Source organism: Eucyclogobius newberryi, unplaced genomic scaffold (genome assembly GCF_026437365.1).
Source record: "Eucyclogobius newberryi isolate DKJ021-1_F unplaced genomic scaffold, fEucNew1.0.hap1 SCAF_22, whole genome shotgun sequence".
Taxonomy (NCBI): Eukaryota; Metazoa; Chordata; class Actinopteri; order Gobiiformes; family Gobiidae; genus Eucyclogobius; species Eucyclogobius newberryi.
The window spans coordinates 28,043,630-28,067,192 of NW_027315857.1; the positions used below are offsets into that span (position 1 = coordinate 28,043,630).

At 53.3% G+C, this 23,563-nt stretch overlaps 1 protein-coding gene across 1 annotated transcript; it reads right to left on the minus strand.

Annotated features, from left to right (window-relative positions):
- Positions 1-10,537: 10,537 nt before the first annotated feature.
- On the minus strand, positions 10,538-19,830 carry irs4b (insulin receptor substrate 4b). The gene is made up of 4 exons (XM_072458591.1): positions 16,787-19,830; positions 16,074-16,656; positions 14,468-14,820; positions 10,538-12,962 (listed from the first exon to the last, which is right to left on the minus strand). Exons 1-4 carry the CDS (start codon positions 19,518-19,520, stop codon positions 12,958-12,960), a joined length of 3,675 nt encoding a protein of 1,224 aa, XP_072314692.1. The 5' UTR covers positions 19,521-19,830; the 3' UTR covers positions 10,538-12,957.
- Positions 19,831-23,563: the final 3,733 nt, after the last annotated feature.

Here is a 23,563-nt window from a genome sequence, read left to right on the forward strand (position 1 = left end):
GTTTTTGATGATGAAAAAACCCAAAACACATTAACGTAGCATTAACGAGCGTTAGCATTTTCATTCAAGTGTGTCAAATTGCTAACGGCTAAAGCCCTCCATTTTCTACGCCTTTTTGTGTTTTTCATTAGCGTTAGCATGCCACGGGCTAACGGCTAAAGTCCTCCATTGTCTACGCCGTTTGTGTTTTTCATTAGCGTTAGCATGCCACGGGCTAACGGCTAAAGCCCTCCATTGTCTACGCCGTTTGTGTTTTTCATTAGCGTTAGCATGCCACGGGCTAACGGCTAAAGCCCTCCATTGTCTACGCCGTTTGTGTTTTTCATTAGCTTTAGCGTGCCACAGGCTAACGGCTAAAGCCCTCCATTGTCTACGCCGTTTGGGTTTTTCATTAGCGTTAGCGCGCCACGGGCTAACGGCTAAAGTCCTCCATTGTCTACGCCGTTTGTCATTAGCATTAGCGTGCCAAGGGCTAACGGCTAAAGTCCTCTATTGTCTACGCCGTTTATGTTTTTCATTAGCGTTAGCATGCCACGGGCTAACGGCTAAAGCCCTCCATTGTCTACGCCGTTTGTGTTTTTCATTAGCGTTAGCGTGCCACGGGCTAACTGCTAAAGTCCTCTATTGTCTACGCCGTTTGTGTTTTTCATTAGCGTTAGCGTGCCACAGGCTAACGTCCGGTCATTACCCCGGCGGCCTGTCGTTAGCGAGTACGATCGCGGCGGTGGCGTCTGAATTGTTAGCCTCGTAATAAAGCCATTGATCAAACGCTTACGTAATGATCCAAAGTAGCATATGACATGCTAACACGCGACATAAGACGGGCATCAGCGTGTTTTTACCGTTTTGTTATCGGATCTAGATGAAAGGGGAAGCGTTAGCAATGGTAGCAGCAGAAGAGGCAGTTATGGAGTATTTTATTTTATTTTTTAGAATATTGATAATAGTAGTTGCAGTATTTTATTAGAAGCGTTTCCCATTGTAGTTTCAATCAGCGCGAATAAGTCGTTATGTTAAAAAGAAAACAGCTAACGAGCGGCTAACGTCACTTCACCTAAATATGAAATATGAAAGTGATGTTTCCGTGACACGTAACGTCTAAATCGTACCTGAATTACACGTTAGATGACCTGGCTGATGCTAACGTGAGCTAGCTTCGTTTGCAAAGTCTGTCATTTCAACACAGCCCAAGTTAGCATCGCTGGAAATATGGCGCATTATCAAGACAAAATCAAGTCAGTGTTTGGGGAGAAATGATCTGTTTGTGTTCGACTTTGTGCCGTCTTCTTCTCTCTTTTTCCATTTCATTTGTGGCAAAACGAGAATGAAAGCGAAGCAAACGTGAGCGCGGTGAGCGCGGTGAGTGAGCGCGGTGAGGTGAGCGCGGTGAGCGCGGTGAGCGCGGTGAGTGAGCGCGGTGAGGTGAGCGCGGTGAGCGCGGTGAGCGCGGTGAGTGAGCGCGGTGAGGTGAGCGCGGTGAGCGCGGTGAGGTGAGCGCGGTGAGCGCGGTGAGTGAGCGCGGTGAGGTGAGCGCGGTGAGCGCGGTGAGTGAGCGCGGTGAGCGCGGTGAGTGAGCGCGGTGAGTGAGCGCGGTGAGGTGAGCGCGGTGAGGTGAGCGCGGTGAGGTGAGCGCGGTGAGCGCGGTGAGGTGAGCGCGGTGAGTGAGCGCGGTGAGTGAGCGCGGTGAGGTGAGCGCGGTGAGCGCGGTGAGGTGAGCGCGGTGAGCGCGGTGAGGTGAGCGCGGTGAGCGCGGTGAGTGAGCGCGGTGAGCGCGGTGAGCGCGGTGAGTGAGCGCGGTGAGGTGAGCGCGGTGAGTGAGCGCGGTGAGGTGAGCGCGGTGAGCGCGGTGAGGTGAGCGCGGTGAGCGCGGTGAGTGAGCGCGGTGAGGTGAGCGCGGTGAGTGAGCGCGGTGAGGTGAGCGCGGTGAGCGCGGTGAGGTGAGCGCGGTGAGCGCGGTGAGTGAGCGCGGTGAGCGCGGTGAGCGCGGTGAGTGAGCGCGGTGAGCGCGGTGAGCGCGGTGAGTGAGCGCGGTGAGCGCGGTGAGTGAGCGCGGTGAGGTGAGCGCGGTGAGCGCGGTGAGCGCGGTGAGTGAGCGCGGTGAGGTGAGCGCGGTGAGCGCGGTGAGGTGAGCGCGGTGAGCGCGGTGAGTGAGCGCGGTGAGGTGAGCGCGGTGAGCGCGGTGAGTGAGCGCGGTGAGCGCGGTGAGTGAGCGCGGTGAGTGAGCGCGGTGAGGTGAGCGCGGTGAGGTGAGCGCGGTGAGGTGAGCGCGGTGAGCGCGGTGAGGTGAGCGCGGTGAGTGAGCGCGGTGAGTGAGCGCGGTGAGGTGAGCGCGGTGAGCGCGGTGAGGTGAGCGCGGTGAGCGCGGTGAGGTGAGCGCGGTGAGCGCGGTGAGTGAGCGCGGTGAGCGCGGTGAGCGCGGTGAGTGAGCGCGGTGAGGTGAGCGCGGTGAGTGAGCGCGGTGAGGTGAGCGCGGTGAGCGCGGTGAGGTGAGCGCGGTGAGCGCGGTGAGTGAGCGCGGTGAGGTGAGCGCGGTGAGTGAGCGCGGTGAGGTGAGCGCGGTGAGCGCGGTGAGGTGAGCGCGGTGAGCGCGGTGAGTGAGCGCGGTGAGCGCGGTGAGCGCGGTGAGTGAGCGCGGTGAGCGCGGTGAGCGCGGTGAGTGAGCGCGGTGAGCGCGGTGAGCGCGGTGAGGTGAGCGCGGTGAGCGCGGTGAGCGCGGTGACGTGGACCGGCCTCAGTATGATCATGAAAACAAAATCAAAACAATGGGACAATTTTAGAAGCACAATTAAGCATTTTTTGTTCAATATATAGCCACAAAATAGACCTAAATATCGACTGGTGGAGACAACTGTCCCCTGTCCCCTGAACCTGGATCATGCACACTCACCTCTCTAATGTCTCTGCAGTGTTTAAGATGACAAATGTCCCAGCGTCCCGTGTCCTTAGTCACATGTCCCAGCATCCTGTGTCCTTGGACAAATGTCTCAACATCTCGTGTCCTAGACAAATGTCCCAGCATCCCAAATGTCCCAGCAACCCGTGTCCTTGGACAAATGTCCCAGCATCCCAAATGTCCCAGTATCCCGTGTCCTTAGACAAATGTCCCAGCATCCCAAATGTCCCAGCATCCCGTGTCCTTAGACAAATGTCCCAGCATCCTGTGTCCTTAGACAAATGTCCCAGCATCCCGTGTCCTTAGACAAATGTCCCAGCATCTCGTGTCCTTAGTCACCTGTCCCAGCATCTCGTGTCCTTAGTCACACGTCCCAGCATCTCGTGTCCTTAGACTACTGTCCCAGCATCCTGTGTCCTTAGACAAATGTCCCAGCATCCTGTGTCCTTAGTCACATGTCCTAGCATCCTGTGTCCTTGGACAAATGTCCCAGCATCCTGTGTATTTGGACAAATGTCCCAGCATCCCGTGTCCTTAGACAAATGTCCCAGCATCCTGTGTCCTTAGTCACATGTCCCAGCATCCCGTGTCCTTAGACAAATGTCCCAGCATCTCGTGTCCTTAGACAACTGTCCCAGCGTCCTGTGTCCTTAGTCACATGTCTCAGCGTCCTTTCTGGGGTCTCACATACATTCTGGGGGTCACATACATTCTGGGTGTCACATATATTCTGGGGGTCACATACATTCTGGGGGGTCACATACATTCTGGGGGGTCATATACATTCTGGGGGGTCATATACATTATGGGGGGTCATATACATTATAGGGGGGTCATATACGTTCTGGGGGGTCACATACATTCTGGGGGTCACATACATTCTGGGGGTCATATACATTATGGGGGTCTTATACATTCTGGGGGGTCATATACATTCTGGGGGGGTCACATACATTCTGGGGGTCACATACATTCTGGGGGGGTCACATACATTCTGGGGGTCACATACATTCTGGGGGTCACTACATTCTGGGAGTCACATACATTCTGGGGGGTCACATACATTCTGGGGGGTCACATACATTCTGGGGGGTCATATACATTCTGGGGGGTCATATACATTATAGGGGGGTCATATACGTTCTGGGGGGTCACATACATTCTGGGGGTCACATACATTCTGGGGGGTCACATACATTCTGGGGGGTCACATACATTCTGGGGGTCACTACATTCTGGGAGTCACATACATTCTGGGGGGTCACATACATTCTGGGGGGTCACATACATTCTGGGGGTCACTACATTCTGGGAGTCACATACATTCTGGGGGGTCACATACATTCTGGGGGGTCATATACATTCTGGGGGGTCACATACATTCTGGGGGTCACATACATTCTGGGGGGGTCACATACATTCTGGGGGGTCATATACATTCTGGGGGGTCATATACATTATGGGGGGGTCATATACGTTCTGGGGGGTCACATACATTCTGGGGGTCACATACATTCTGGGGGGGTCACATACATTCTGGGGGGGTCACATACATTCTGGGGGTCACATTCATTCTGGGGGTCACATACATTCTGGGGGGTCACATACATTCTGGGGTTTCACATACATACTGGGGGGTCACATTCATTCTGGGGGTCACATACATTCTGGGGGGTCACATACATTCTGGGGGGTCACATACATTCTGGGGGGTCACATACATTCTGGGGGTCACATACATTCTGGGGGGTCACATACATTCTGGGGGTCATATACATTATGGGGGTCTTATACATTATGGGGGTCATATACATTATGGGGGTCACATACATTCTGGGGGGTCATATACATTCTGGGGGGTTATATACATTCTGGGGGGTCACATACATTCTGGGGGTCACATACATTCTGGGGGTCACTACATTCTGGGAGTCACATACATTCTGGGGGGTCACATACATTCTGGGGGGTCACTACATTCTGGGGGGTCACATACATTCTGGGGGTCACATACATTCTGGGGGTCACTACATTCTGGGAGTCACATACATTCTGGGGGGTCACATACATTCTGGGGGGTCACATACATTCTGGGGGGTCATATACATTCTGGGGGTCACATACATTCTGGGGGTCACTACATTCTGGGGGGTCACATACATTCTGGGGGGTCATACATTCTGGGGGGTCATATACATTATGGGGCGGTCATATACGTTCTGGGGGGTCACATACATTCTGGGGGTCACATACATTCTGGGGGGGTCACATACATTCTGGGAGTCACATACATTCTGGGGGTCACATACATTCTGGGCGGTCACATTCATTCTGGGGGTCACATACATTCTGGGGGGTCACATACATTCTGGGGTCTCACATACATTCTGGGGGGTCACATACATTCTGGGGGTCACATACATTCTGGGGGGTCACATACATTCTGGGGGTCATATACATTATGGGGGTCTTATACATTATGAGGGTCATATACATTCTGGGGGCCACATACATTCTGGGGGTTACATATATTCTGGGGTCTCACATACATTCTGGGGGTCACATACATTCTGGGGGGTCACATACATTCTGGGGGTCACATACATTCTGGGGGGTCACATACATTCTGGGGGTCACATACATTCTGGGGTCTCACATACATACTGGGGGTCACATACATTCTGGGGGTCACAACATTTTGGGAGTCACATACATTCTGGGGGGTCACATACATTCTGGGGGGTCATATACATTCTGGGGGGTCATATACATTATGGGGGGGTCATATACGTTCTGGGGGGTCACATACATTCTGGGGGTCACATACATTCTGGGGGGGTCACATTCATTCTGGGGGTCACATACATTCTGGGGGGTCACATACATTCTGGGGTTTCACATACATACTGGGGGGTCACCTTCATTCTGGGGGTCACATACATTCTGGGGGGTCACATACATTCTGGGGGTCACATACATTCTGGGAGTCACATACATTCTGGGGGTCACATACATTCTGGGGGTCACATACATTCTGGGGCGTCACATACATTCTGGGGTCTCACATACATTCTGGGGGGTCACATACATTCTGGGGGTCACATACATTCTGGGTGTCACATATATTCTTGGGGGTCACATACATTCTGGGGGTCATATACATTCTGGGGGGTCATATACATTCTGGGGGGTCACATACATTCTGGGGGTCACATACATTCTGGGGGTCACTACATTCTGGGAGTCACATACATTCTGGGGGGTCACATACATTCTGGGGGGTCACTACATTCTGGGGGGTCACATACATTCTGGGGGTCACATACATTCTGGGTGTCACATATATTCTTGGGGGTCACATACATTCTGGGGGTCATATACATTATGGGGGTCTTATACATTCTGGGGGGTCATATACATTCTGGGGGGTCACATACATTCTGGGGGTCACATACATTCTGGGGGTCACTACATTCTGGGAGTCACATACATTCTGGGGGGTCACATACATTCTGGGGGGTCACTACATTCTGGGGGGTCACATACATTCTGGGGGTCACATACATTCTGGGGGTCACTACATTCTGGGAGTCACATACATTCAGGGGGGTCACAAACATTCTGGGGGGTCACTACATTCTGGGGGGTCACATACATTCTGGGGGTCACATACATTCTGGGGGTCACTACATTCTGGGAGTCACATACATTCTGGGGGGTCACATACATTCTGGGGGGTCACATACATTCTGGGGGTCACATACATTCTGGGGGTCACTACATTCTGGGAGTCACATACATTCTGGGTGGTCACATACATTCTGGGGGGTCATACATTCTGGGGGGTCATATACATTATGGGGGGGTCATATACGTTCTGGGGGGTCACATACATTCTGGGGGTCACATACATTCTGGGGGGGTCACATACATTCTGGGGTCTCACATACATTCTGGGGGGTCACATACATTCTGGGGGTCACATACATTCTGGGTGTCACATATATTCTTGGGGGTCACATACATTCTGGGGGTCATATACATTATGGGGGTCACATACATTCTGGGGGTCATATACATTATGAGGGTCATATACATTCTGGGGGGTTACATACATTCTGGGTGTCACATATATTCTTGGGGGTCACATACATTCTGGGGGTCACATATATTCTTGGGGGTCACATACATTCTGGGGGTCATATACATTATGGGGGTCACATACATTCTGGGGGGTCACATACATTCTGGGAGTCACATCATCACACAGATGGAAAAACAAAATGCGAGTCAGGCCCAATCTGAGAAATGTGATTCATATTCCCTGTGAAAAGATAAAGCCCAGTCTCACTGAAACTAGTCTGAAACTTGCTGTGCTAAATGTCAGATCCTTATGTAACAAATCTCTCTTAATTAATAATTTTATTTCTTCTTATAATCTTGATTTTATGTTTTTAACTGAAACATGGCTTGACAAAAACACAGGAAATGTAGTTCTGATAGAATCTGCTCCACCCAACTTTAGGTTTGAATCTGAAACACGAGAAAACAAAAAAGGGGGTGGAGTCTGTGCTGTCTTTAGAGATGAAATAATGACCCGCAGGTTGTCTTTTGGGGTGTTTTCATCATTTGAGTATGTATCCTTTAAAATGGAGCTAAAACGGTCTCCATCCATTCTCTTCATTGTTTTATACAAGCCTCCCCAGCACTGCCAAAGTTTTATTGATGATTTTACTGAGATGCTTTCAGTCATATGCACAGACTTTGATGGTTTGGTCATTACAGGTGATTTCAATGTGCATGTTGATAATATTTGTGACAGAAACGCTAAAGAGCTTGATGCTGTCCTTGAAACCTTCAGTCTTACTCAGCATGTGAGAGGCCCCACCCACAGCAAAGGACACACTCTAGATCTCATAATTACAAAGGGGGTAAATATTTCAAATGTTAATGTGATCGATGTTGCTCTGTCTGATCATTTCTGTGTCTTCTTTGACCTGTCTGTTTCTCCCCAACCTCCGGTTGGTCCTGCAGTTGTTCAGAGGAGACACATAAGTGATGGTACAGGTTCAAAAAGAGATTTACAAAGAGAAGCTGAACATGTACAACCTAATCTTATGTAGAACTAGGGAAAGATATTTTTCTGAAATAATTGGAAGCTGCAGTAACAACTCGCGTGTCCTGTTTGCCACAGTAACAGATGAACAAACCCTCCAGCTCAGCTGCCGTTAGAACTCATTTCCACATCAAGTGTAATGAGTTTGCATTATTCTTTAATGACAAAGTTCAGGGCATTAAAAATGCTATAAATCCCACAATGCAAAAAATTACCCTAAAACCACCCAGACACTTAGAGCTAACTCACTTTGCACCAGTAACTGATAAAACTGTCCATGAGATCATCACCAGTCTGAGTTCATCTACATGCTGCCTTGATGTGTTACCCACCAGATTTCTAAAGTCTGTGCTGAACAGTTTGTTAGCACCACTCACTCACATAGTTAACATGTCGCTTCAATCTGGAACATTCCCAATGTCTTTGAAAACTGCGGTCATAAAGCCTCTCCTAAAGAAGAGCAGTCTTGATGCCGCAGTACTGAGTCATGACCGGCCCATCTCTAATCTGCCATTTTGGGGCAAAGTCCTTGAAAAGGTTGTTTACCAACAGCTCACAGATTTCCTCTTAATAAACAACTCATTTGATGTTTTTCAGTCAGGTTTTAGACCTCATCACAGCACTGAGACTGCTCTTGTCAAGGTGACAAATGACATCCGCCTGAACACTGACACGGGCAAAGCCTCAGTCTTAATTCTGTTAGATCTGATGCTGCTTTTGACACTGTCGATCATGGGACCCTCTTACAGAGACTAGAGGACTGGGTGGGCATCACTGGCCCCGCCCTAAACTGGTTAAGGTCCTATCTGGAAGACAGGAAGTACTTTGTTGAAATTGGTAGCTGTGTCTCAGACCACATGACCCTGACCTGTGGAGTGCCCCAAGGGTCAGTCCTGGGTCCCCTTCTGTTCAACCTCTACATGCTGCCGTTGGGTCAGTTGATACGCAGTGAAAATGTGTCCTATCACAATTATGCAGACGACACTCAGATCTATGTTTCACTATCGGCAGGTGACTATGGACCAGTAGATTCACTCTGTCACTGCATCCAACAGATCAGTTTGTGGATGCAAAACAACTTTCTCCAGCTGAACTCAGACAAGACTGAAATAATCGTTTTTGGCCCACAGAAACAAAGAGAAAGTGTTAGCGGTCACCTCCAGAGTCTCGCTCTAAAACCTACAAACCAAATTAGAAATCTGGGGGTAATAATGGACTCAGACTTGAACTTTAATAGCCACGTCAAATCAATAACATCAGCAGCTTTTTACCATCTAAAAAACATTGCCAAAATCAAAAATATAGTGTCAAAACCAGATTTAGAGAGACTTATCCATGCGTTTGTCTCCAGTAGATTAGACTGTAACGGCCGCTCACTGGCCTCTCCAAACGAGCTGTAAAACAGCTGCAGTACATCCAGAACGCTGCTGCTCGGGTCCTGACTAGAACCAGGAAGTACCATCACATTAGTCCTGTTCTCAGGTCTCTGCACTGCCCCCTGTGGCTCAGAGAAGAGACTTTAAAGCAGCTCTGCTTGTGTACAAGTCTCTCCATGGCCTAGCACCAAAGTACATCTTGGATATGTTAGTGCCATATGAACCATCTCGGACTCTGAGGACCTCAGGGACCGGCCTCCTGCTGGTGCCCAGAGTCAGGACAAAACATGGAGCGGCCTCCTGCTGGTGCCAGAGTCAGGACTAAACATGGGGAATCTGCGTTTCAGTTTTATGCAGCTAAAATCTGGAACAGTCTTCCTGAAGATGTGAGACAGGCTTCAACTCTGACAATGTTCAAATCTAAGCTAAGAACGGTTTTGTTTAGCTGCGCATATGACTGAAAGGATTTTTTCTTTGCACTCTTCTCTTTTGTTTGTGATTTTATTAGTTTAGAAAATCAGTTGGATTGATAATTTTTAATTTAGTTAATTTTATTGTATTTCTGTTTCTGTCATTTCTTTGTGATTTGAATGCATTTTTCCTGCTGTGAAGCTTTGAATTGCCTTGTGTATGAAATGTGCTCTACAAATAAACTTGCCTTGCCTTGCATTCTGGGGTCTCACATACATTCTGGGGGGTCATTTACATTCTGAGGGTCACGGCTTGGGAAACTGCCCCAGTCTAAACCTGTCCCGACTCCGCCCACAGGAAGGCCGCGCCTCGTTTCCGTGGAGACGGGCCAGCAGGAGGCGGAGTACGACGACATTGGCGCTGTCACCGCCGAGCACTTCTGAGCCAATCACAGCTCTGTGTCAGGGCGGGAGCTCACACTGAGCCAATCACAGCTCTGTGTCAGGGCGGGAGCTCACACGTGATTGGTTTGGTTGGTTTAATCCCAGAACGTTTGATTTGAAGGAAAATTATAATCATGTTTTTTTCATCAAAATGAATTGAATTGTGTTTTATAAAGAGTAAAGTCTGTAATAAATGAAACCTTTAAATAAAGTCATTATCATAATCATGTCATTATCTTCATATTATGTCATTATATTATAATCATGTCATAATCGTCATTTAATCATGTCAGTCAGATCATTTTTATAGTTTTAATTCTTTGAGAATTTATAGGGGAAAATACAGGACAAAAATAATGCAAATAGTTCAGAATATTTTACATATAAGACATTTGTCACATTTGAAAATATTCTCTTTTAAGTTGTCCTCCAGAGCACCTCCTCCAGTGCACCTCCTCCAGTGCACCTCCTCCAGAGCACCTCCTCCAGTGCACCTCCTCCAGAGCACCTCCTCCAGTGCACCTCCTCCAGAGCACCTCCTCCAGAGCACCTCCTCCAGTGCACCTCCTCCAGAGCACCTCCTCCAGTGCACCTCCTCCAGAGCACCTCCTCCAGAGCACCTCCTCCAGAGCACCTCCTCCAGTGCACCTCCTCCAGAGCACCTCCTCCAGTGCACCTCCTCCAGAGCACCTCCTCCAGAGCACCTCCTCCAGTGCACCTCCTCCAGAGCACCTCCTCCAGAGCACCTCCTCCAGAGGGATTTGTACCACATTTACACAAAGTACACACTTTATCAGCTTTAGTTTCAGTCTAAGTATTTGAAGTCAGTTTTACCACTGCAGTTTTCTCATTTCAAATATAAATTAATTAAAAAGTATAAACAATCAAATATAAAAATGTAATTAAAATTTTTCGTACCAAAATCTAAGGAAATGTTTTCTTTCTTTAATTGCACATTTGATGAAAGATTTGACAAACTTTATTTACAACGTAAAAGAAAAATTAACAAATGTGAAAAAGAATAAGATCAAAGTCAAATTTTGTTGTCGATTCAAGTGAACTAAAGTCCAAGTCCCCCCAGGGTCCTCGAGTCCCCCCAGGGTCCTCGAGTCCCCCCAGGGTCCTCCCGAGTCCCCCCAGGGTCCTCCCGGGTCCCCCCAGGGTCCTCGAGTCCCCCCAGGGTCCTCGAGTCCCCCCAGGGTCGGAGGGGGGAGGTTTAGTCCCGGTAGGAGGAGGACTGTGGACCGTTGCCGTGGCGACTCAGAACAAACTCTGATGTGAAGTCGGATCAGAACTTCAAACGACACAAACCGTTTTATTCAAATGCAACATTGACTTTTATTGGAACAAACTTTCAAACGACATCGTCTCGAGTTTAAAGCCGTTTGTCAAACGCTGAATGTCGCGTCGCTCTCGAGGCTCAAACTGAATAAATTATAAATGTAAAGTGTAAAACTGTAAAGAAGCACGTAAAGCGAGTGAGAAAACTGCAGCGGACCTTTAGTGACGCTAGGCCCTTTAGTGACGCTAGGCCCTTTAGTGACGCTAGGCCCTTTAGTGACGCTTGTACCTTTAGTGACGCTTGTACCTTTAGTGACGCTAGGACCTTTAGTGACGCTAGGACCTTTAGTGACGCTTGTACCTTTAGTGACGCTAGGACCTTTAGTGACGCTAGGACCTTTAGTGACGCTAGGACCTTTAGTGACGCTAGGACCTTTAGTGACGCTAAGACCTTTAGTGACGCTTGTACCTTTAGTGACGCTAGGACCTTTAGTGACGCTAGGACCTTTAGTGACGCTAGGACCTTTAGTGACGCTAGGACCTTTAGTGACGCTAAGACCTTTAGTGACGCTTGTACCTTTAGTGACGCTAGGACCTTTAGTGACGCTTGTACCTTTAGTGACGCTAGGACCTTTAGTGACGCTAGGACCTTTAGTGACGCTAGGACCTTTAGTGACGCTTGTACCTTTAGTGACGCTTGTACCTTTAGTGACGCTAGGACCTTTAGTGACGCTAGGACCTTTAGTGACGCTAGGACCTTTAGTGACGCTTGTACCTTTAGTGACGCTAGGACCTTTAGTGACGCTAGGACCTTTAGTGACGCTAGGACCTTTAGTGACGCTAGGACCTTTAGTGATGCTTGGGCCTTTAGTCACTTGTACCTTTAGTCGCTCCGACCTTTAGTCGTTCTGACCTTTAGTCGCATTTACCTTTAGTGACGCTCTGGGAAATGGCTCCCATTCAAAACGTGACTTCAGTTTGAAATGTTTTGACCTATAATAAATATTGTAAAGTGTGACCTTTGGTTTGAAATGTGACCCATGGGCTCTGGTCATTCCACACTCTAATTCAGACCTTTAGGGCAGAACTGCTCAATTTCAGGAGAATATTTCACATTTATTTGATCTGAAAATCTATTTTAATCTCAGCAGACGTTTGATTTTTGCTGTTTTGTACCTTTAAACAAGAGAGAACATAACGCACAAAGTCAAAGCCTTTCAGAGCGTGTGGGGCCACGCGCCGGGGCCACGCGCCGGGGCCACGCGCCAGGGCCACGCGCCAGGGCCACGCGCCGGGGCCGGAGTCACATCTCAGTCCAAACCATTATTACTGTTTTAATTATGAAAAAAGACGCGTCTGAAATCAAACAGCTGTAGTGACACACGTCGTCCAGCAGAGAGCAGCAGTTTGGAGCAGCACCATGAAGCGCCCTGGACCTCAGTCTGTGGAAGAGAAGAAGACCTGGTTTAGACCTGGTTTAGTCCTGGTTTAGACCATTAGTTTGGGTCTGGCACGACAAACAGATAAAAACATGACTAAAAGTGAAAAAAACAAAACACGACATAAGGTTAAAAAGTGACAAAAACAGTACTAGAAGTGACATAACACAACTGAAGGTGTCAATAACTAAAAGTGATAAAAACACTACTGGAAATGACATAAAACTCATGAGGCTCTAAAAGAGATTCTTAAGAGTGTTGGTTTACAGGCTAAATCCAGAAGAAACTGGACCTGGTCTGGAGAGGGGGGGGAGAGAGGGGAGAGAGAGAGAGGGGAGAGAGAGAGGGGGAGAGAGAGGAGAGAGAGGGGAGAGAGAGAGAGGGGGGAGAGAGGGAGAGAGAGAGAGAGGGGAGAGAGAGAGGAGAGAGAGGGGAGAGAGAGAGAGGGGGGAGAGAGGGAGAGAGAGAGAGAGGGGAGAGAGAGAGGGGAGAGAGAGAGAGGGGAGAGAGAGAGAGGGGGGAGAGAGGGAGAGAGGAGAGAGAGGGGAGAGAGAGAGGGGAGAGAGAGGGGGAGAGAGAGAGGGGGGGAGAGAGAGAGGAAAGAGAGAGGGGGGGAGGGGGAGAGAGAGGGGAGAGAGAGAGGGGAGAGAGAGAGGGGAGAGAGAGAGGGGAGAGAGAGAGGGGAGAGAGAGGAGAGAGAGGGGAGAGAGAGGGGAGAGAGAGAGGGGAGAGAGAGAGGAAAGAGAGAGGGGGGGAGGGGGAGAGAGAGAGGGGAGAGAGAGGGGAGAGAGAGAGGGGAGAGAGAGGGGGAGAGAGAGGAGAGAGAGGGGAGAGAGAGGGGAGAGAGAGAGGGGAGAGAGAGGGGGAGAGAGAGGAGAGAGAGGGGAGAGAGAGGGGGAGAGAGCGAGGGGGGGAGAGAGAGAGGGGAGAGAGAGAGGGGAGAGAGAGAGGAAAGAGAGAGGGGGGGAGGGGGAGAGAGAGAGGGGAGAGAGAGAGGGGGAGAGAGAGGAGAGAGAGGGGAGAGAGAGGGGGGAGAGAGAGGGGGAGAGAGAGAGGGGGGGAGAGAGAGAGGGGAGAGAGAGAGGGGAGAGAGGGGAGAGAGAGGGGAGAGAGAGAGGGGAGAGAGAGAGGGGAGAGAGAGGGGGGGAGAGAGAGGAAAGAGAGAGGGGGGGAGGGGGAGAGAGAGGGGAGAGAGAGGGGGAGAGAGAGAGGGGAGAGAGAGAGGGGAGAGAGAGAGGGGAGAGAGAGAGGGGGAGAGAGAGGGGGGGAGAGAGAGGAAAGAGAGAGGGGGGGAGGGGGAGAGAGATAGAAGATAGAGGGGAGAGAGAGGAGGGAGAGAGGGGGAGAGAGAGAGGGGGAGAGAGAGGGGGGAGGGAGAGGGGGGAGAGAGAGGGAGAGGAGAGAGAGAGGGGGGGAGGGCGGAAACAGAGGAAAACTGAGCTGCAATCTCCGAAGCCAAAGGCAGCTAAACCAGGACTAAACGGCTCTGATCGGGGGTCAGGACTCACCCTTCGTGGACGGGGGCCGGTCTGATCGGCTGAAGTCGATACTGGCGTAGGCGGCGTTCTGGAGCAGGGGCGTGGCTCCGGTGGGCAGGGGCGTGGCTCCGGTGGGCGTAGCCGAGCTGCCGGTGTCGCTGCCGGAGGTCACGGAAGTGGCGGCGCTGCCCTCGTCCCGCAGCTCCAGGGCCATGTAGTTGAGGCCGTTGTGGAAGCCGGCGACGCCCGACACGTCTCGGCTCGTCCTGCTCCCCCCGGACGACCCCGAGGACGAGGTCACGGGGGACAGGCCCGCCCCCGAGCCCGCCCCCAGGCCCTCCACGGACATCCACACGCTGTCGAAAGAGGCGGAGCTAGTCCACCTAAAGCAAACGAGTGTTTCATAAAGTACAAGGACTAAAGCAGGACTAAAGCAGGACTAAAGCAAGACTAAAGCAGGACTAAAGCAGGTCTAAAGCAGGTCTAAACCAGGTCTAAAGCAGGACTAAAGCAGGTCTAAAGCAGGACTAAAGCAAGACTAAAGCAGGACTAAAGCAGGACTAAAGCAGGACTAAAGCAGGACTAAAGCAGGACTAAAGCAGGACTAAAGCAAGACTAAAGCAGGACTAAAGCAGGACTAAAGCAAGACTAAAGCAAGACTAAAGCAGGACTAAAGCAGGACTAAACCAGGACTAAAGCAGGACTAAAGCAGGTCTAAACCAGGACTAAAGCAGGACTAAACCAGGACTAAAGCAGGACTAAAGCAGGACTAAAGCAGGACTAAAGCAGGTCTAAAGCAGGACTAAAGCAGGACTAAAGCAGGACTAAAGCAAGACTAAAGCAGGACTAAAGCAAGACTAAAGCAGGACTAAAGCAGGACTAAAGCAGGACTAAAGCAGGACTAAAGCAGGACTAAAGCAAGACTAAAGCAAGACTAAAGCAGGACTAAAGCAGGACTAAAGCAGGTCTAAACCAGGACTAAAGCAGGACTAAAGCAGGTCTAAAGCAGGACTAAAGCAGGACTAAAGCAGGACTAAAGCAAGACTAAAGCAGGACTAAAGCAGGACTAAAGCAGGACTAAAGCAGGACTAAAGCAGGACTAAAGCAAGACTAAAGCAGGACTAAACCAGGACTAAAGCAGGACTAAAGCAGGTCTAAACCAGGACTAAAGCAGGACTAAAGCAGGACTAAAGCAGGACTAAAGCAGGACTAAAGCAGGACTAAAGCAGGACTAAAGCAGGACTAAAGCAGCTCTAAAGCAAGACTAAAGCAGCTCTAAAGCAAGACTAAAGCAGGACTAAAGCAGGTCTAAAGCGGGCCTAAAGCAGGACTAAAGCAGGACTAAAGCAGGTCTAAAGTGGGACAAAAGCGGGTCTAAAGCGGGCCTAAAGCAGGACTAAAGCAGGACTAAAGCAGGTCTAAAGTGGGACAAAAGCGGGTCTAAAGCGGGACAAAAGCGGGTCTAAAGCGGGACTAAAGCGGGTCTAAAGCGGGACTAAAGCGGGACTAAAGCGACTAATATATATTATTTTTCATAGTGTGAATACAATATTCAGATTTGGCGTCTCTTCCAAACGTTTGACCCTAACTGCGGGTGCACCGCCGGCGTCACGTCTTAGGGCCCGTGCAGACTCACCGTGACCCGTCCGGCAGGTACGACCCGTTGGCCGCTCCGGGATGACTCGGCGCCGTGTGTGTCGTCTCGCCTGCCGCCGGGGCGTCCGTGGAGTTGGTGAAGGTTTCGGAGCTGTGGCGCCGCCGGCCCTGAGGGTCAGCTCGCACCACTTTGGGTTCGGCGGCGGGGCCGAGCGGGGGCAGGCGGGCGGCGGCCATGTCGGAGGGTGCAGCGTAATGGCCCTCCAGCAGACACAGGTGCTGCAGCACGGCGGTCGGGCTGCTCCGGTCGCCGCCCATAAACGTCATGTCTGCGTAGTCGTCCCCTTTGCCCCAGTGCGCGCCGCTCGCCGCCCCGGGCCGGATGTAGCTCGGGGGGTTCCATGGCGCCACCAAACTCGGGCGCGGGGACTGGCTTTTTGCCGGCCCCGCCTCCAAGCACATGTAGTCCTGGTGCGGAGACGTGCGCTGCTCGGAGGAATCGTCGGGGAAGGGGTACGCGGGGGGCTGCTGCTGGTGCGGGAAACGCTCGCCAAACTCGATGTTGATGTACTCGCCGGGGCTGGACGGGCCGTCTGAGCGCGGCGCCACCGAAGCAGACACGCCTGTGGACAGGTGAACTCTGTGTCAGAGGCCGGGGTCATGGGTCAGGGGTCACATTATTCATCTCCAAAGACGTGATGTGTCAGAGAAAAGACTTAATCATGACAAGTATTTCATGCATCACATCCGTACCTGTGGACGCCGTGGCCGGTTCGCTCACTCTGATTGGCCCGTGGAAGCTCCTCCGGCCCAAGGGGAGGCGGTTTGGTCGCGTGCGGCGGTCCAGCATGGCGGCTGTGGTGTGGTGAGCGCCGTACGGTGGAGGCGGGTGCGACGGCGTGAATGTGCTGCTGCCGCTCTTCTTCTCTGGCGTGGCGTAGGCGGGTTTGGCGGGCGAGCTCATGGGGACGTACTCGCTGTAATCCTTCTCGTCGCACTCTCTCGTCGGCGCCTTGTACGAACGGGGCAAAGAAAAATACGGGTTGTGCGTTCTGGGCGTGGGTTCCGGCGTGGCGGCGGCGTGGCTTCCGTTTTCCGCCTGTTTCGCCGCTCCGCCGCCGCTGTAAGACATGTCCATGTACTCTCCGTTCTCCGGGCGATCCGCGTCTCGTTCTCGACGGCCGCCGGCGTGCGGGCCGGGCGAGGCTCGGACCGGCGAGGGGGACCCCCCGCCCCCGCCGCTTGGTTGCATCATCATGTAGCCGTGAGAGTCCGTGAACGACTGCGGCTGGAGCGGGGGAGCGACGCGGGAGAAGAGCGGCGAGTGCGAGGCGGACGGCAGCATGGGCATGTAGTCCGGAGGCGTGTCCCGGGGAGAGGCCGCCACGCCGCACAGCATAGGCACGTACCCGCTGTCCTCTTTGGCCGAGGAGGAGCAGAGGGGCGGGCGCTCGCTGCCGGGGTCGTGTCGGGGCAGAGTGGACGGGCGACTTTGCTGGCTGTGCTCGGAGCAGGAGCTATAGTCTGAGCGCAGAGACGAGGACGAGGGGCCCCGGAGCAGCCCTGTGCCGAACGGCAGCGCCACGTCCGGGCACTCGTCCAGGGAGAAGTTCGTCTGGGTCGTTTTCTGATACACCGCCACGCCGGACCCGCCCGTGGCGCCGCCCGCGGGCCGCGAGCACGAGTGCGTCCTCCTGCGCAGCGACGACGATGAGAACCGGTCGTCTTCTGCGATGGACGTGCCCTCGTCCCGTAAAGCGTCCGCTCCGCCCTGCCCGAACACGTCGCGGCTCCACCCCATCGCCATGTAGTCGTTCAGGCAGTTCTCCTCCCGGATCGGCGGCGTGTTCCCGAGCGAGTCCGGCGTGTTGCTCCGCACCCGGAAGTACCTAAAGTCCCCGGGACTTGAGCCGTACTCGTCCGAAGAGTTGAAGCCGCCGTCGGACGGAGAGCCGCAGATGGAGGCGCTGGACGGCCGGGTGAGGGTGTCCGAGACCGAGCCGTGCCCGCTGCTGGACGACACGCTGACGGGGCTGGTGGTGGAGGGGAAGTGCGACACGGGCAGCGAGGCGGAGCGGGCGTGGTAGGCCGCCGCCCCCGGGATGGCTCGGGCGTAGCGCGCGCCCGCCGTGTTGGTGCCCGCGCTGCCCGTTGCAGACGCGCCCGCCCCGCCGCCCGCCTCCTGCCTGCCGTGCTGCGCCCGCGTGGAGTTCAGGTGCACCAGGCTCCCCGTGGCCGAGCGGAACGGCCGGTTCATCGTCCCCTCCCCTTCGCTGGACGTCCTGAACCGGTAGCCGCTCGCTCCGGAGCTTTTGCTCGACGGCGGCGTCCCGACCACCGACTCCGTCCTCGACCGGCGCTGCAGCCCGGTTTGGCTCGGGGGCAGGTTCCCGAGGTGGCGGCGCGTGGTGATGAAGGGCATCGGGTTGGAACCGGACGACTGACTTTTACTCCTGGGGCGGAACTCGGCGAAGGCCTTCAGCGCCTTCATGGTCTCCAGGATGGTCTCGTGCATGTTCTGCGCCACCACAGAGTCGTCCACCTGCATCCAGATCTCGCCGGGCCCGATGGACGACGAGCGCCCGACCTCGATGAAGAAGAAGCTCTCGGAGTGTCCGCAGCGCCGGATGTTCATGAGCTGCAGGGTCACGCACGGCGTCTCGGAGTTCAGCTTGACCAGGTGGAGCGTCTTGCTGGACAGACACAGGCGGTACACCCCCGTCAGGTTCTTGGTCTGTCCCAGACCTTTGGGCTTCACGTTGACCTGCCACACCTCCTTGAAGACCGTCCCGGGCGTCACGGTCCCGTAGCCGTCGTCCAGGTCGTCCGCGTCCACGTGGCCCTTCTTGCCCTCGTTCATGAGCGCGCTCACGGCCACGTACCAGTCCTCCTGCTCCTGCTCGCTCTCCGCCACGATGGCGAAGTACTCGTCCTTCGTGTAGAGCGCGATCAGGTGCTTGTTCTTGGCGTCCGCGCGCTTGTTCACGGTGAAGCACTGGCACAGGAGGATCACGCGTTTGGGGGCGGAAGGCGCGGCGGCGGTAACGGCGGCGGCGGCGGAGGAGGACCGTAAACTGCTGCGGAACTTCTTCTCGCTGTCGTAGTACTCCAGGCGGCTCGGTCCCGCGCGGCTCGCGGCGCGGAGCACGAAGAAGCGCTTGTGCCCGTGCTTCTGCTTCCGGAGGTATCCACATTTACGAATATCGTCCGCGGCGTCGGCGCTGCTCACGGCGGCGGGGGACCGGGGCGGCTCGTCCTGCGGCGCCGGTGCGCTCTCACCGGGCACGTGCTGCTCCCGGTGGACATGACCGGACTTAGCCCCCCCGCCGCCGCCGCCGCCGCCGCCGCCGCCGCCGCCGCCGCCGCCTCCGGGACAGGGGGGTTCCCCGGCTTCGCTCGCCGCGGCTCCGGGCCCCGGGTCCCGCTGCACCGCCTCCACCATCAGCATCGTGGCTCTTCCGTCGGGATAATCCGTGAAATGTGCCATCGGCGGGTCGCGGTCAAAGGTCACTGGAGGAGCGGGCTAATCCGAGCCGCGGACCCGGCCCCCATTTCTTGTCCTGGAGCTAACGGGGGGCTAGCCGCGTCCCGAAGCGGCTCCGCGCGCACTCAGGCCCCGCGGGGACCGAACCATCCGACACGCGCGCCGCGTAGACCCGCGCGGCGCCGCTATCGCGTGGAGCCGCGTGTCCCGGACGCGGTTAGCACGGGTTTAGCTCGTGTTTAGCTCGGGTTTAGCCCGGGTTTAGCTCGGTTAGCAGCGTCTGTGCGGCCGCGGTGCACAAACAACACATGACCCCGCGCGTCACGCACCAAGGGGCGGGGCCGGGCGGCGCGTCCCGGCACCGGATTGGCCTGTTCTGCAGACAGGCACGTGCTCGGAGCGCTCGCGGCCAATCACGGGCGGGTTTACGGCCTTGCGTCAATGGCTCTGGCCAATGGCGGAGCAGGAAGTTCTGTTGAAGTTAAAAAAGAGGCGGTGACTTCGCGGAGCTTCTGCGGCAACAACAGCGACAAAGAAAAGACGCAGAAAACACGCAGAAAATCAAAGAAAACACGAAGAAAATCACAAAAAAGACACAGAAAATCATAGAAAACACACTTCAACTTCTTATTGTGACAGGCTAAATATCTTATATCTACATATCAAATATCTACAAATATCTACATTAACACTAATTTCGCATAAACATGAACCGTTTTCTCAAAGGTTTGGAGCTATATTTGAAGTCTATTTGACTATGTACAACAAAAAAGCAATAAAAAAATATATTATTACATTTTTGTCATTTTTGTCTGTGTGTGTTCTTTGTTTATTTTCACTTTATTGATCCATCCATCTTCTTCCTCCTCCTCCCCAGACACTTCCTCCAGCTCCTCCTCCTCCCGAGGCGTTCCCAGGCCAGCCAAGAGACATAGTCTCTCCAGCGTGTCCTGGGTCTTCCCAAGGGCCTCTTCCCGGTGGGACATGCCTGAAACACCTCCCGAGGGAGGGGCCCAGGAGGCTCCAGAACAGATGCCCGAGCCACCTCAGCTGGAGGAGCAGCGGCTCTACTCCGAGCTCCTCCCTGTGTGACTGAGCTCCTCCCCCTATCTCTAAGGGAGCGCCCAGCCACCCGCTTGTATCTGTGATCTTGTCCTTTGGGTCATTACCCAAAGCTCATGACCATAGGTGAGGTCAGAACGTAGAGTGACCGGTAAATCCAGAGCTTTGTCTTTGGACTCAGCTCCTTCTTTACCACAACAGTCGATGCAGCGACTTCAGCGATCCAACTGTCGATCTCACGCTCCATCCTTCACACACTCGTGAACAAGATCCCGAGATACTTGAACTCCTCCACTTGGGATTCTCATCCCAGACGCTTCCCTCTCGTCCCAGTGCAGCTGCAGGTCCAGGTTTGATGGAGCCTCAGGACAACATCGTCTGCAAACAGCAGAGATTAGATCCTGTGGTCCCTAAACCAGACACCCTCCGACCCCTGACCACACCCTCCGACCCCTGACCACACCCTCCGACCCCTGACCACACCCTCTGACCCCTGACCACACCCTCTGACCCCTGACCACACCCTCCGACCCCTGACCACACCCTCTGACCCCTGACCACACCCTCTGACCCCTGACCACACCCTCTGACCCCTGACTGTGCCTAGAAATTCTGTCCATAATTACTATGAACAGAAGCGGTGACAAAGGGCAGCCCTGAGGAGTCCCTCACTGGGAACAGGTCTGACTTCCTGCAGTGAACACAGCTCCTGCTCCTGTCAGACAGGGACCGGACAGCCCTGAGCAAAGGGCCGCGGACCCCCCAAAGGACACCCTGAGGGACACGGTCCAAAGCCTTCTCCAGATCCACAAAGCACATATGACTGTGCAAACTCCCATGAGCCCTGGCGCCCCCTGGTAGAGAGTCTAGAGCTGGTCCAGTGTTGCACCACCAGGACCTAAACCTGCTCCTCCTGAATCTGAGGTTCTATGGGTCAGATTCTCCTCCAGGACCTGGATGGGAGGCTGAGGAGTGTGATCCCTCTGTAGGTGGGACACACCCTCTGATCCTCCTTCTGGAACAGAGCGACCACCACCCCGGTCTGCCAGAGACACTGTCCCCGACCGCCACGCCCGGTTCTAGAGACGTCCTACAACATCCAGAGACTTTAAGTCCTCAGGATCTCATCCACCCCCGTTTACATGTTTTGATCAAACCTGGCTTTCCCTTGGATGTGGATTATATCATTATTTTATTTAAATTCTCAAAAATGATGTAATCCAGGGGTAAAGTGTGAGTGCTGAAGCTACGGACGAAATGTAAAGAGGGGGTTTATGCCATTATGTTCCATACGGATGCAACGCCAGCGATGGACTGGTTTACTTTCGTCTCTGTGGGAGGAGCGTGTCTCTGTGGGAGGAGCATGTCTCTGTGGGAGGAGCATGTCTCTGTGGGAGGAGCATGTCTCTGTGGGAGGAGCGTGTCTCTGTGGGAGGAGCGTGTCTCTGTGGGAGGAGCATGTCTCTGTGGGAGGAGCATGTCTCTGTGGGAGGAGCGTGTCTCTGTGGGAGGAGCGTGTCTCTGTGGGAGGAGCGTGTCTCTGTGGGAGGAGCGTGTCTCTGTGGGCGGAGCTTGTCTCTGTGGGAGGAGCATGTCTCTGTGGGAGGAGCGTGTCTCTGTGGGAGGAGCATGTCTCTGTGGGAGGAGCATGTCTCTGTGGGAGGAGCATGTCTCTGTGGGAGGAGCGTGTCTCTGTGGGAGGAGCGTGTCTCTGTGGGAGGAGCATGTCTCTGTGGGAGGAGCATGTCTCTGTGGGAGGAGCATGTCTCTGTGGGAGGAGCATGTCTCTGTGGGAGGAGCATGTCTCTGGGAGGAGCATGTCTCTGTGGGAGGAGCATGTCTCTGTGGGAGGAGCGTGTCTCTGTGGGAGGAGCATGTCTCTGTGGGAGGAGCATGTCTCTGTGGGAGGAGCATGTCTCTGTGGGAGGAGCATGTCTCTGTGGGAGGAGTGCATTAAGAAAAAACATTTAAATCTAAAGGATAAAAATAGAGTCATACTTATTGAATTTGGATCCAATATGGCCGGCGTTGCCATAGTAACATCTTTTACTTCACCATCTCCCTCTGCCTTTATGATTCTACGATCCAATTTTCGGGAAATTTTTCCTATCTCGCAATGCATTTTTTGTACATTGGGGGGCGCTGACGAGTCACATCTTTATATTTGATAAAAGGAGCAAGGCAAAATGTAGAGAAGCACGAAGAAGAAGAAGAAGACGAAGACGAAAAATTACTTTATTTAAGTCATAATTATCCTTTATTTAACCAAATCGAGAACTCTTTTTCACTTGTAAAAAACACTGGACTCGCGCCTCCTCACTGGTTTAACTCACACTGGACTCGTGTCTCCTCACTGGTTTAACTCACACTGGACTCGCGCCTCCTCACTGGTTTAACTCACACTGGACTCGCGCCTCCTCACTGGTTTAGCTCACACTGGACTCGCGCCTCCTCACTGGTTTAACTCACACTGGACTCGTGCCTCCTCACTGGTTTAACTCACACTGGACTCGTGCCTCCTCACTGGTTTAACTCACACTGGACTCGTGCCTCCTCACTGGTTTAGCTCACACTGGACTCGCGCCTCCTCACTGGTTTAACTCACACTGGACTCGTGCCTCCTCACTGGTTTAACTCACACTGGACTCGCGCCTCCTCACTGGTTTAACTCACACTGGACTCGTGCCTCCTCACTGGTTTAGCTCACACTGGACTCGTGCCTCCTCACTGGTTTAACTCACACTGGACTCGTGCCTCCTCACTGGTTTAACTCACACTGGACTCGCGCCTCCTCACTGGTTTAACTCACACTGGACTCGTGCCTCCTCACTGGTTTAACTCACACTGGACTCGTGCCTCCTCACTGGTTTAACTCACACTGGACTCGTGCCTCCTCACTGGTTTAACTCACACTGGACTCGTGCCTCCTCACTGGTTTAGCTCACACTGGACTCGTGCCTCCTCACTGGTTTAGCTCACACTGG

Coding starts and splice junctions, on each gene's coding strand:
- irs4b (XM_072458591.1), bottom strand. CDS start 19,520: ATGGCACATTTCACGGATTATCCCGACGGAAGAGCCACGATGCTGATG. Junction 16,657..16,786: donor ACCGGCCACGGCGTCCACAG/GTACGGATGTGA, acceptor ACCTGTCCACAG/GCGTGTCTGCTTCGGTGGCG. Junction 14,821..16,073: donor TACCTGCCGGACGGGTCACG/GTGAGTCTGCAC, acceptor CGTTTGCTTTAG/GTGGACTAGCTCCGCCTCTT.